Below are 15,470 nucleotides of genomic sequence, written 5' to 3'. Positions count from 1 at the left end.
GCAAATGATTTGGGTAGCTGGCCACTTGAACGTAAAAAAGTTATCTTATCGGGCTCAATTTTTTTGTGGGGGTGTTGCTAGTCCAAAATAATTAGACCCGTATTTTTTTGTTTGGCTATTAGGGTGACCTATACCGTGCAAAGGGTGGTCTCAAAAATGGCTATTTTCGTCAATTTTCGCAAAAACCAAATTTTTCAAAAATCAACCGATTTTAGCTGTCTTAGATGCAAATAAAAGGGGGTTAAGGGAGCGTAACGCAAAAAATCGGATGTTTAGACCCCCTCCCCCCCTTCTTAACAAAATTTCCATACATTTTTTTTTTAAAATGTATGGAGTGTAACACTCTCCGATCCCCCTTCAAAAATTAGCAAAATATTTGAAAAAAGTCGTATGAAAACTTTAAATGGCGTTTTGACCGTGTCTGGACCAAAGAGCCTATGTCTGAAAATATTTTTATCGGATTACTCGAACAATTTTTCGTAACATACTCAAAAACTAGAGATGTTCATTGACAGGATTCCGAGATATAATTTTTTTTAAATAAAAACTAGGTTTTTTGCGCGCGCGCAATCGAAAAAAAGTGACGAAACGGCAAAAAATCTAATTTTTTTTAAACTGCGGTAACTTTAAAATTTTAGCGATACATATTTGGAAACCAAAGTTTTCGTAATTAAAAGACGCATACCAAAACATGTATAGGTCATCGCTAAAATATTAAAGTTATCTCAGTTTTAATTCAAAAAGTAGATTTTTTCCCATTTTCGTCATTTTTCCGTTTCTGTGCGCGGTGCGCTGAAAACCCAGTTTTTATTTAAAAAAAAACATATCTCGGAATCCAACCAATGAGCACCTCCAGTTTTTGAGTACACACAAAAAATATTTCCGAATGTTTCATTATTTATGATGTAACACTTTTGCACGTCATTAAACATTTAAATTTAAATTCAATTTGATGTAAATTTGCAACAAATTATACGTAAAAACATGATTTTACGTGTGATTCAACCGTTTACGTCGAATCTCAAGTTTACATCAACTGAGTTTACATGTGATTAGTTTTTTTCCGTGTCGAGTAAATTCAGATATTTTTTTCTGTGTATGTTACGTAAAATTATTCGAGTAATCCGATAAAAATATTTTCAGACATAGGCTCTTTGGTCCAGACACGGTCAAAACGCTATTTAAAGTTACGACTTTTTCAAATGATGGTCAAATGATTTTTCGGTCTTTATACTATTTTTCCTAGAAAGACCAACTTTTCACCTTTCATTAGCGCCCAAAACAACTAAAATCGTTTGAAATAGCGTGGAGTGATGATTTGTTTGAAAATGTGGTTTTGCTAAAAATGACAAAAATTGCAATTTTTGGGACCACCAGCATGGTGCCAGTCACCCTAATGGCAAAAAAAATAAATAAATACGGTTCTAATTATTTGGACCAAGGAACCCCCACAAAAATATTGACACCGATTGGAGAACTTCGGTTTGTGCCCTTTTCAAATGGAATTGCTGATAATTGAATTTTTATCTTAAACAATCTTTCGGAAAATATTCAGTTTATTGAGACAATTGACTGAATGTTCATCAAGAATCAACTCGAATTTACATTTTTAATTAAATATTTTATGATTTGAGTAAATTTTAAGTCACAATTTGAAATTATAGACAAGTTACAGATTTTTTAGGAATAATTGTTAGGAAAATAAATGGTAATTCAATTATTTAATTTGCAATTTTAAAATATGTCTTGAAGGAAAAGCACCCCTGCAAAAAATATTTTCAAAAGACTGGAATAAAAAATCCTAACATTTTCTCTTTATGACTTTGTTGTTCAGACTGCTGTTTGCTGACATACAGCAAGTTTGAATTTAGTTAAACATGTTTTTTTCCTTCGTGAAGAATTTTCAAACTGCAAAATAATAATCTAAGAAATAATAACTTGAATACGATGCACATTATAAAAAAATGTGTTAAGTTTTTTTCAATTTGGTTATAATCTACACCTCATTTTTGAAATTATTTATGATGATATATCTTTAAAAAAAAAACAAACATTTTTGCAAAATTTCACAACTCCGGTACCAGATTTTGCACCATCCTAAAACTTTAGAGCAAAATATGCCTTTTCTATTCTATTCTAAAAAAAAAACAAAATAAGTAGGGTATATGACCCTATTTTGGACCTAGTACCTATTTTGGACCTATTTTTATTAATCGAGGTAGTTCAGGCGTTTAAAGTACGAATTCACTGAATCCAACCAACAGAAAGTGTAGTTAGGATCGTTTTGTATTTTACCTCTTCCAAAAATGTTAACATTTTTTATTATTTCCGCTTTTTCAGCCACTTTTTCCAACGCCATTCGAACTTCCTTTCATTTTCCTAGCACATCGATTAGGTCCAAAAATTCCGGCCTCGTTGCTTATCAGATTTGGCTCGCGACACCTTGATGATTTTTTTCTGTTTTGCACTGACACCAAGCAATTTCGTCCGGTTTCCGAGCAATGTAACTGTTGTTTATTTAATTCTTTCTTGGTTTCCGTCACGAAACCATTGAAATAACTATTCTATAATCGAAAAAAACTCATTTCAAAATATTTTTTCAAATCAGCCACGTTGGATCAGTTTTTGGAGCTACTTTGCCGTCGGTTCAAGGCTATCACTAGGCTTAGTGATTTTTCACGCTCGAAAATTGCAAATTTCACGGGGACCTCAATTTCAAAACACCAAATTTCACGCAAATTTCGCGGAACGTGAAAAATGTTCAAATAACTCTAGAAACTTATGTTTAAATCACAGAAACTGCTTTTTATACTTCATTATATATTATTTAAATAAACTAAAAACAATTTCAATAATTTTGTACTTGACACAAAAAAACATCTCCTAATTTTCCAAAAAGATTCCACCTGGTTTATGGGTGGGCTCTATATATAATATATATTTTGAAACAAAGTGTAGGACATGCGTATTCTCATTTATTGAACTTTTTTTTAACATTCGACTTATATAATAGTTTTCGCTGAATTGCTTCATTTTATTGAATTTTATATCAAAGCAAGATTTAACAATCTTGTCCAGCCAAAATGGGTTGAATAATTTGTATTAAAAAAACAAATTAAAAAAATCTAAAGGTTTTCATCACCTTATTTGTAACGAACAAAAAACAAAAACAAAAAAAGTAGTATTGTTTAACTTTCACAGGAATCATCCGCCCAAATAATCAAATATCTTTAAGATAAAACAGGTCTCAGAAAAATCTGATTTTTTAAAAGTTGATTTCAAAGATAAAAAAATACCCTTCATTTTAATTTGAATAAAACAAAGCCTGATTCTTTTAATTTCTTATGAAACTTTACCTTTAAAATAAAACAGCAGTTAAATTTTTATTAAGGCAAATAAAAATATTATTAAACTTAGTTAGCTTCTAAAAAAACTGAAAAATTTGAGCTATTCTTCAAATGATTCATATCAAGCTTTTCAATTGTAAACTAAAACAATTTACTTAAGTAGTCTGTATAGATGAAATATTTATTATGTCGTTATTTCGAAAAAAAAATTGCGAAAATTGATAAATTTCACGTATTTACGCCGTCCACGAAATCGTCAAAAATCACTAATCCTATGTTTGTAATTAAACAAGGGTATTCACTCGCTTAATTCCACAGCATTTCATAAGATTAAGTTTACTCCTATTTGAGTTTGAAAAATCATTTTGAGAAAAATCGTCACAGTTTCACACAAACATAAAATTTTACGGAATTTCACGGAAAAAGTCAAATTTCATGGATTTCACGCTGTCCGCAAAATCGTGAAATTTCACTAACCCTACAGATAGCCTTAGATTAAAATTACAGAAACCACTTTTTATGTTTCATTTTATATTATTTTAGAAAAAAAAAAAACTAAAAAAAATCTACACAAAATTTAAACATGACAAAACAAAAAACTGTTCATAAGTTCCAAAAATGTTTCTACGTGGTTTATGGATGGGCCCAGTAAAAATATTATATAGTGGACTTTTTATAAAACTTAATTAAACATCAAAAGGCAAATACAATTTAACCAGTAACGAGATTTATCCATCCAAATAAACAAATTTCGTGAAAATTAAACAGGACTCAGAAAAATATGAAATGTGACTTCAACACCTAAACTACCCAGCTCGAGAAAAGGAGGATTTCTTATGGAAATTCATACTTTTCTCGAGCTTGGGAATTCTACTTATTATGCTTTTCAATTGAAATAAAATATCAAATAAAATTTTCATAAAAGGACTTAGTGCATGAAATATTTATTATGTTGTTATTTTAAAGAATTGATTTGAGAAAATTGATAAATTTCACGGGATTTCACGGAAATCTTCAAGTTTCGCGTATTTCACGCTGTCCGCGAAATCGTGAAAATTCACTAACCCTAGCTATCACCAACACATGCATAACAAGATGTTGCCAGTTTTATTTATCAATTTATTTCGATATTTCATTGAAATTGATTGAAATTTTTTAATTTAATATTATGAATTGAATTTCTTTACTGTAATTATGTGAATGAAATCTAAGCTTTAAAAAGCAAATGATTAACAGAAACAATGAAAATATGTTTTTAAAACGATAAAAATGCAAATTGATGCTAGTGATTTAGATGATTGTTAGGACCGATTGGAAAGTATCTAAAAATTTAAACTGATGTTGATTTATTTTTGTCTTAACATCATTATCACCCATTTAGCCGCATATATTTTTAATTTTTGCTTCAAAAAATGCAAACTGGCTACTCTGTTGGAATTGAAGGGGAAACGATTGAAAAACCTAAAGGGTCTAGTTCATTAAATCGTCAGCTGTCATCGTGACAGGAGCTGTCAACATCGCTTACGAGTGGTTTTTGAAAAAGTCGTATGAATTAAAGTTAAAAAATCTAGAGTTAGTTTAAAAAAGATCCTAAGCGCTAGTTGTAAAGAAATCAATTTTTCGATTAGTTCTCGATCGATTTACGAATTATAAATAAAAAATGCTTTGAATTATCATCTGCACGTCTTTTAAATGCTCTTTACTGGAAAACAAACAAAATTTGGTTTGGTTCAGAAAAAAAATTAAATAAGTGTCGGCGATCGTGATGGCTTTTACGACGTATTGCAAACTAATCAGAGAAATATACATATGGAAAATATATTTTTTGTAAGTTTTAACTGATTTTTTTGCATATTTATCTATATATAACAAGCCTTACCCGGAAAACTTCGTTCTGCCTTTTTTCGTTTGTTGACGTTTTTTGATTTTTTGCCTATTCAGCCTCCTGTGATCAAAATATGATTTTACGTAACTTTCTCCATACAATTTGCCGATGCTCCGGATTCGGTTCCAGAGTGGCCAAAGTGTCAATTAGTTTAGAACCTTCTTCAGGCTTATACGAACCCAACGCAACAAAAAGCACCTCGATCCGACGCTCCGTATTGAACTGATTCGCGTTCGAACAAAACCGTCGAAATTTTTTATATATATAGATTTTTAAAAATACAGGTATAACGTATTTTTTCACAATTGGCAGCGTTGGTTTATAATACATTACACTTTTAAATTTTACCGTGTCAATCATGTTAGAAACACAATTAAACCAGCTGGAAAAATAAAAATCTTCGAAAACAAAAATTAGCATAAGAGGTTAATGCGATGTTAACATTATGAATTTTATGATTTGAGACATAGGTGACTTTGATAGGTTTGATATTTTTCCGCAAAATGAAGCGTACAAATTGAATACGTACGAAATGGTATGGAATCATACTGACCGTGGTAGAGAAGTGCTCAAAGTACCTCATGAAGAACTTTTCATGAAATTTTGAAAAGTTTAAAAAGTTAGTTAACTATAGCTAAGAAAATGTTGATAAATAGCATTATTTTCATCTTCTCAACGTGTCATGATTTTTTCAATGAACACGATTTTGAATCGTAAAACGGAATGCATTTTCGGATTCTTCGGACAATCTTTTACTAGGAAAAGTAAAATAAATTATATAAATATATATTAAATATTATTTGTTTTCGAAACATAATTTAAAAAAATCTCATAATTTAAAGGCAAAGAAATTTCATATAAAATGTGAAAACTTTTGATTCGTTCTTTAAATTCAGTTATACATGTAATATAAATCCATAATTTAATAAACAAAACTTGTTTCAACGAATTTCATGCAAAGTTCTGAATTTTTAACAATATTACCTAAAATTTATATGTATTATGTTAAAAAGCTAAACATAGTTAACTAAGTATTGACATAAATGATTTTCTTAAAAATTATACTCAGGTTGAGTGATGGTAAGCTCGAAGTAAAATTAATGTTTGAAAACCTCAAATCTGCTTTTAACAAAACAAACTATGACTATCAAAGGCACCCTGGTATTAAAACAAAGATTTTTTTCAAATATTACATTGTTTTAAAAGTGCAACATGTAGTTAAACTTTTTGTCAAGCAGCTGTACAGTTTAACATGACAGATGAGAAGGTTTCACACCAAGTTACAAGCTATAATCTCCCTTTAAAATTTCTTGATTGTTTAATAATATTTGAACATAAGCTCTGCGTAAAATTTAGAACCTTTTTTCATTGTAACTTTTTATGTATCTGTGTCATTCATTTAATTTTAAGATAGTGTGTTTTTATTGCGAGTAATAATGGGTTGTCTTTTATGTTCTAATGCTTGAACAATTAGGTCGTAAGAATATGCAAATTGTAAATAAGTCAGAGACCTGCTAAAGATGCGTGAGTTTCCGTTCAATATTATTAAAACACGTTTTCAAATTCAAATCCATTGTTTCATCATAATTATTTAATTTCTGAAATAAATATTTTCCAAATTATAATCGTGGATAGGACCTTTGGTTTATCAAACCGAGTTTTTGTAAGTGTGCGTGTTGCCGCCACACGCCGCAATTCGAGTTGTCCAAATTTCAACCAATCAGAGTGTGGGTCCAAAATAGGTTCAGCGATGTCTCCAAAATACATTCAATAAGTCCAAAAAGCATCCAAAAAATGTTTTACTTGAAATGCTTATTACAATGGAATGGCTAAATTATTTCAAATTTTCAATAGTACACTTTGTTAAGCATAACTTAAGGCACAAAACAATCCTGAAACGAACCAAATTAGTTAGACCGTTCCTGAGAACTATGCGAAATATATTGACGCTTTGCATAGTAGGTCCAAAATAGGGCAATATACCCTATTTTGGGAATTCTACAAATACAAAAGTGTAATACAAATATCGGCTTTTCCTATCTAATCTAATCTAATCTAATCTAATCTAATCTAATCTAATCGAACACAAGCACATCCAGTCCGAAGAAAACATCCTGGAAGAACTTGTGGTTAGATTTCGCCCCAAGTCCTTTCTTGTCAATATTAATGATTGCATTTCATCCGAGTAGCCCCGAACATGTATTGCAAAAATTAAAGCGGCCAGGCCTACTGCGTTGCATTAACCGTAGAGACAGGTTGTGAAAAGCTTCTGGCTTTGCCGGAACGGCTGGAACAAAACGGAAATCCTTTCCGTTACGCCACACGAAAAAAAAAAATTAAGCAGAGCTTCACTTTTGTCTTGAGCATGTAGATTCACTTACAGTACAAACAAATCTAAAAAACTCATCAGAAACTTTCTTGGAATTTGCCAATGAAAAAAACAACTAAATCGAAGAAAAACGTCAAATTTTCGGCACCGAACAAATTCCACGTCCGAACTCACGAATGGCTACTTCGATCCTAAAAAAATCGGCTTTTTTTCCTATGTTAATTTTTAAAATACAGAAAAAAAACTTTTTGGAAGTATGCAATTTTTAGCCATTGAATATTTTTGATTGGTTCTTGTGTTTAATGGCAAAAGTGTCTCGAAAAATTGTAATTTTTGAAAAAATATAATTTACGTTTAATCTTATTTGAAATTTACGTTTAATCCCATTTGAAATTTAAATGCAATACCCAAATTCTTGTTACGTCTAATTCAGCTCATATTTGAGATTTAGCCCATCGGAACAAGCCACAAGACATTTTTGTTACATCTTAGTTTGTAACCTCTTATTCTGTGACAACTTGCCGTCATCACACATTCGTTAGTCCCTGTAGTATGCCGGCGCGCAATTTTCACGCATCCCACGCACACCCCCATGTCTTGAGAAGCCGTCGAAGGGATTTTCCTCACCCAAGTCAGCGGTTTTTGGTGAAAAACACGATCACTCTCACGCCTGACTTACCATCAAGTATTACTGAGTGAGTGTGTGTACGAGTAATGAGAGAGAATCACACTCACACTCAAACATGGAGGAAAATTCTACCCATTCAAGCCGGAAAAACTCTCTGGCAGCAGTCGTCAGACAGTCAGTCGGTTCGGTTGATCGTCGCCGCGTTCTAGAGTGGATCGTTTTCGCCGGCAAATTTTCCCTTTTTTGGGTGAAATAATTTTACTTTGATTAGGCCATTTTCGGAGTGATCGCTTAATTGTTATTGAAAGTGAGTGTTCCATTGGGTCTGTTTTTTTTGTGGTTGTTTGTCACAATATTGCTTGAGAATCCCAACTCGTGAAGAATTTCAAGCATGTGACCAATTTTCCACGAGTTATTAATGGAAAATTTTCCTAAATTTCAATCTCTCTCTCTTTCTCTCTTTTTAGGGAACGACAGTGCTCGGTCAACCGCTGCGGAAGGAAGTGATCGGTCAGACGTTTATTCCCCACTCGGTGTTTACGGATTACGTGCGTGGCCTGGCGGAAAGTACCTTCAGGTGAGTGAACTGACCCACATTGGGCACCCTGCACACTTATTTTTTTTCCTCTAACCTAATTTGGAGTAAATGCTAAGAAAAAAAAGAGACGTTGAGCCGATCGCCGCCGCACATTTGCCGGCATATTTTAAAAATAGCTCTCTCTTTATTTTTGAGTAGAGAACATTGTATCGGGAATATGAGTTAGTATTGGTGCTCTTGCATGTGTTGGTGCATTTAGTTAGAAATATTGTGAATTAATCTCAAAAATACTGATGGAGAAATCTAGTTAATTTCTGACATCTTAATTTTTTCACAAATTTAACTAAACATAGTCAGATGTTTTGTTAAAAATCAGTTTCAACATAATTTTTTCCACAGTGTAATTTCCACAAGAACAAGTGAAGCTAGATTTTTGGGTGCAAATTGGGCAAGAGTTTTTAGGCCGGCTCTAAAAATAAGTAGCCAAGAAAAAGTGTGTGGCGCAGGTTTTGGTGGGACGGCCTCTTCATTGTGTGATACTTTTCCTTCCAAGTGTGGTGGGATTTTTTGTTTGATTTGTTGTGTCGCGTTCAGTTTTTACCTTTCGATCAGGTGCATTTGTGGTGCAATTCAAGCGAAATGCAAAGCTGGCGAAGAGTGCATCTTTATTTTTGGATTATGATCTGTTTGTATCGTAAATTTGTAATTTGTAGTGTTTAGATTCTTTTGCTAGGTTGAGTTGACAAGCAGAATTATAATGATGCTTATTCAAACGATAAATGAGTTTTTGAAATTTCTGTTCAATAACTATCTTATTTTTAATGCACTTAAAATTTGTGTAACTTTCTTGAAGTTCAAAATAAACGTTCAAATTGGGAAAATTTTCTAAAAACAGAAAGTATAGTCTTATTTTGCTTAATATAATGTAAAAATCACATTTCAGTTTTTTCAATTCGCAGAAAAATCAGAGTTAACAAATTCAATACCGTCAGTGGGGGTGACTATGGATCAAAAAACGATACACCTCTCGTAATTTCTTAATAACAAAAACAATTTAAATAACATCGAAAATCTTTGAACGTGGATTTGTTAGAGCAACACATGTCTCATGGTGAGAAACATTGGAAAGTGATAAACATTGAATAAAGAAGTTGATTAGCGAAAAAATTGTGCACTGTATTCCGCCGGGGAATTGAACCCCGTACTATCTCATACCGTGAGAACGCATCACCGATCTGCCAACGGAACCAAACCACCGTGCTGAGAGGCGACCTCTTAGAACGTGATCTGTTTCTACTGGGTAATCGTATGACATTTGTTCCATGTCTCCGACGCAACCATAACACCAATTCTTTCCACAAGGATCTCGGAGAGCCACTGGAAAGAGAGAGAAATTGACATAATAGAAGAGCGAAAGAATTGGTGTTATGGTTGCGTCGGAGACATGGAACAAATGTCATACGATTACCCAGTAGAAACAGATCACGTTCTAAGAGGTCGCCTCTCAGCACGGTGGTTTGGTTCCGTTGGCAGATCGGTGATGCGTTCTCACGGTATGAGATAGAACGGGGTTCAATTCCCCGGCGGAATACAGTGCACAATTTTTTCGCTAATCAACTTCTTTATTCAATGTTTATCACTTTCCAATGTTTCTCACCATGAGACATGTGTTGCTCTAATTTATACGGTTACCCTCCTTCTGGGTCAAAACTCAAAATTACTGTGGATTTGTTCTTAGATAGTTTACTAACATTTTCCCAAAATATGGTGGATTTTGATTAACACTACCATGGCAATTGACCCAATCTCACCCCTTTGAGGGGGTGACATTGGGTCAAATGAAACTAAAATTATGCTCAAATACAACGATATGGTAAAAACAAGTCATCCAACAGTGTTTCTTGTTCGAGTGACATGCTACAATGTTTGAAGCGGAGATTTTCAAACATTTGGGTAGTTTTCGAACAATTTCAACAAAAATATTAGAAAAATGATTTTTTGAGAGGTCAATTTTGGCCAAAAACGTACCCTTACTTTAGACAGCTGCCAAAATAACAGGATTTGTTCTAGGAACGAGATTTTTTCATTAGAGCAGTTCTCTAGGATTTCGGTCATTCGATTTTTTTTTGTATTTTTTAATCCGACTGAAACTTTTTTGGTGCCTTCGGTATGCCCAAAGAAGCCATTTTGCATCATTAGTTTGTCCATATAATTTTCCATACAAATTCGGCAGCTGTCCATACAAAAATGATGTATGAAAATTCAAAAATCTGTATCTTTTGAAGGAATTTTTCGATCGATTTGGTGTCTTCGGCAAAGTTGTAGGTATGGATACGGACTACACTGGAAAAAAATAATACACGGTAAAAAAAATTTGGTGATTTTTTTATTTAACTTTTTATCACTAAAACTTGATTTACAAAAAAACACTATTTTTAATTTTTTTTATTTTTTGATATGTTTTAGAAGGCATAAAATGCCAACTTTTCAGAAATTTCCAGGTTGTGCAAAAAATCACTGACCGAGTTATGAATTTTTTAATCAATACTGATTTTTTCAAAAAATCGAAATTTTGGTCGTAAAAATTTTTCAACTTCATTTTTCGATGTAAAATCAAATTTGCAATCAAAAAGTACTTTACTGAAATTTTGATAAAGTGCACCGTTTTCAAGTTATAGCCATATTTAAGTGACTTTTTTGAAAATAGTCGCAGTTTTTCATTTTTTTAAATTAGTGCACATGTTTGCCCAGTTTTGAAAAAAATATTTTTGAAAAGCTGAGAAAATTCTCTATATTTTGCTTATTTGGACTTTGTTGATACGACCTTTAGTTGCTGAGATATTGCAATGCAAAGGTTTAAAAACAGGAAAATTGATGTTTTCTAAGTTTCACCCAAACAACCCACCATTTTCTATCGTCAATATCTCAGCAACTAATGGTCCGATTTTCAATGTTAATATATGAAACATTTGTGAAATTTTCCGATCTCTTCGAAAAAAATATTTTTGGAATTTTCAAATCAAGACTAACATTTCACAAAGGCCAAACATTCAATATTACGCCCTTTTAAAATGTTTGTCTTGATTTGAAAATTCCAAAAATATTTTTTTCGAAAAGATCGGAAAATTTCACAATTGTTTCATATATTAACATTGAAAATCGGACCATTAGTTGCTGAGATATTGACGATAGAAAATGGTGGGTTGTTTGGGTGAAACTTAGAAAACATCAATTTTCCTGTTTTTAAACCTTTGCATTGCAATATCTCAGCAACTAAAGGTCGTATCAACATAGTCCGAATAAGCAAAATATAGAGAATTTTCTCAGCTTTTCAAAAATATTTTTTTCAAAACTGGGCAAACATGTGCACTAATTTAAAAAAATGAAAAACTGCGACTATTTTCAAAAAAGTCACTTAAATATGGCTATAACTTGAAAACGGTGCACTTTATCAAAATTTTAGTAAAGTACTTTTTGATTGCAAATTTGATTTTACATCGAAAAATGAAGTTGAAAAATTTTTACGACCAAAATTTCGATTTTTTGAAAAAATCAGTATTGATTAAAAAATTCATAACTCGGTCAGTGATTTTTTGCACAACCTGGAAATTTCTGAAAAGTTGGCATTTTATGTCTTCTAAAACATATCAAAAAATAAAAAAAATTAAAAATAGTATTTTTTTGTAAATCAAGTTTTAGTGATAAAAAGTTAAATAAAAAAATCACCAAATTTTTTTTTACCGTGTATTATTTTTTCCAGTGTAGTCCGTATCCATACCTACAACTTTGCCGAAGACACCAAATCGATCAAAAAATTCCTTCAAAAGATACAGATTTTTGAATTTTCATACATCATTTTTGTATGGACAGCTGCCGAATTTGTATGGAAAATTATATGGACAAACTAATGATGCAAAATGGCTTCTTTGGGCATACCGAAGGCACCAAAAAAGTTTCAGCCGGATTAAAAAATACAAAAATTAAAATTGAAGAAAAAAGACCGATTTCGTAGAGAATTGCTCATTAAAGTCATCTTAAGATGTCCCCTACACAACCCTTTTAACAGAATTCAGTTTCATTGAGAAGAACATGAGAAATGGTAAAATCCGTAAAAAAACACTTTGAACCAATCTCACCCCCCAGATCCAATGTCACCCCCACTGACGGTAGCAAAAATGTTATTCCATACAGATGCTCAGATCGCTTTCAAACTTTAGAGGGGTTTTTGTGGCCACAAAATGGCTAACGGTTATTTTAATATTTGCATTTTGGTCAAAATCATGAAAAACTTATTGAAACTCTTAGTATTTGTTTACTTCTAAATAGGATTTCTGGTCTTTTTATGTCACACAAGTTTGATTTTTAAGTATTTTGTATTGTTACACTTTGCATCTGAAACATAAAATGTACAAATGTATTTGTGTATTTGTGAAGCAGTGATGAAAATGGGCGATAGAAAAAACTATCATTTTGCGATTTGTGCTCCAAAAATCAGAGTATCCAGGTTTTTAAGCGAAGATGGCGTTCTAATGGTGAACATCCGAAATTTCAAAATCGCGCAGTAGCACCAACATTAGAAAACAAATGTGGCTGTCATGCCATGGCACACTTCTTTCGGAATATTGGTACCACTGCGTGATTTTGACATTTCGGACGTTCACCATTAGAACGCCTTTTTCGCTTATAAACCTGGATAGAGCAATTCTCTGAGATTTCGGACATTTGTTTTTTTTTGTATTTTTTAATTCGGCTGAAACTTTTTTGGTGCATTTTTTTTTCATCATTAGTTTGTCCATAATTTTCCATACAAATTAGGCAGCGGCCATACAAAAATAATATATGAAAATTCAAAAATCTGTATCTCTTGAAAGAATTTTTGATCGATTTGGTGTCTTTTGCAAAGTTGTAGGTATGCAGCAATTCCATTTGAAAAGAGCCTAAACCGAAAAAAAAGTTCTCCAATCGGGCTCAAATTTTTTCTGGGGGTTCCTTGGCCAAAATAATTAGACCCATATTTTTTTGTTTGGCCATTAGGGTGACCTACATCTTGCTAGGGTGGTTCGAAAAATGGCAATTTTCGTAATTTTTCGCAAAAATCACTTTTTTCGAAAAATCATATCTCCGCGCCATTTCATCCGATTTTAGCTGTCTTAGACGCAAAAGAAAGGTGATGAGTTTGGCTATTTGAGAATCGCTGAAATTTTTAAGCTATCGAAGTTTTAGTGAAAAAAGTTGTTTTTTTGCCGATTTCGTCATTTTCCCGTTTTTGCGCGTGGCGCGTCGAAAAACTCAGTTTTTATTTTCAAAAAATCATATCTTGAAAACGTACGGTTCGACATCGCCAATTTTCTGATATGTTACGTGAAATTTTCCGAGGAATCCGATAAAAATATTTTCAGACATAGGCTCTTTGGTCCAGACACGGTCAAAACGCCATTTTAAGTTTTTATACGACTTTTTCAATAGTTAAACTAGATTTTTGGAACTTCTTACTATTTTTCTCAAATCACCTTTCTTTTGCGTCTAAGACAGCTAAAATCGGATGAAATGGCGCGGAGATATGATTTTTCGAAAAAAGTGATTTTTGCGAAAAATGACGAAAATTGCCATTTTTTGAACCAAAATGACCAAAATGATCCACGTTTAAAAAAATTGGTGATTTTTATTGTTTTTGTAACTTAAACTTGATTTGCAAAAAAACACTATTTTTATTTTATTTTCTTATAAGTTTTAAGGGATGTCCAACTTTTCTGAAATTTCCAGAATCGATCGCAAAAAAATTTCAACTTCATATTTTATTTGCAATCAAAAAGTACTGTAGTGAAATTTTGATTAATTGTTTTGAAGTTATAGCTATTTTTAGGTAACTTTTTTCGCAGATATTTTTTTTTTAGATTTGCGCCAATGTTTGCCAACTTTTGAAAAAAATATTTTTGAAAAGCTGAGAAATTTCTCTATTTTTTTCTTTTTTTGGACTTTGTTGATACGAACCTTAGTTGCTGAGATATTGCCGTGCAAAGAGTAAAAAACAGAAAATTGATGTTTTCTAAGTCTCACCCAAACAACCCATCACTTTTTAATGTCGATATCTCAGCAACTAATGGTCCGATTTTCAATGTTAATATATGAAATATTTGTGAAATTTTCCGATCTTTTCGAAAACATTATTTTCAAAATTTTCAAATCAAGACTAACATTTCAAAAGGGCGTAATGTAAAATTTAATTTTACATCAGAAAATAAAAATTTGTTCGGCCAATATTTGGATTTTTTGAAAAAATCAAATTTTACATCAGAAAATAAAAATTTGTTCGGCCAATATTTGGATTTTTTCATAAAATCATAACTCGGTAAAAGATTTGAAATAGTGTTTTTTTGTTAATAAAATTTTAGTGACAAAAAGTAGATTAAAAATCACCAAACATTTTTTAACGTTGAGCTGAGCATTTCTCACAAAACCGCATTGAAAGAACGCGAGAAGGGGGATTGGGATTCGATCAAGCACAACGTCCTGTAGATTGAGAGAGAAATTGGGAATATCTATCGGGTTTATGTGAACACGAGATAGAGTCTCGCAATTCTTGTTGCTGAGTTTCTCACGATCGAAAGATGGACTATGATAGTTGGTGCATGTCTTTTCTGACATGATAATCGATAATCGAATCACAAAATTTCATCTCTTATATATTTTAACTTTTATCATCAAGTTCAGTTCTGAAACCCAATTTAAGTCAAATTTGATTT

General features: G+C 32.0%; 1 protein-coding gene across 2 annotated transcripts in view; it reads left to right on the top strand.

Annotated features, from left to right (window-relative positions):
- LOC120419260 (uncharacterized) overlaps positions 1–15,470 on the top strand; it is a 34,052-nt gene that overhangs the window by 16,448 nt on the left and 2,134 nt on the right. For both annotated transcript variants that reach the window (XM_039581915.2, XM_039581914.2), the window contains one exon: positions 8,657–8,766. In XM_039581915.2, the coding sequence (XP_039437849.1) occupies positions 8,657–8,766 (110 nt within the window). The remainder of the gene's footprint in view (positions 1–8,656; positions 8,767–15,470) is intronic.

Source organism: Culex pipiens, chromosome 1 (assembly GCF_016801865.2).
Source record: "Culex pipiens pallens isolate TS chromosome 1, TS_CPP_V2, whole genome shotgun sequence".
In the NCBI taxonomy this organism is placed as follows: Eukaryota; Metazoa; Arthropoda; class Insecta; order Diptera; family Culicidae; genus Culex; species Culex pipiens.
Note: the sequence above shows the minus strand (reverse complement) of the source record. Positions and strands in the feature narration are given on the sequence as shown.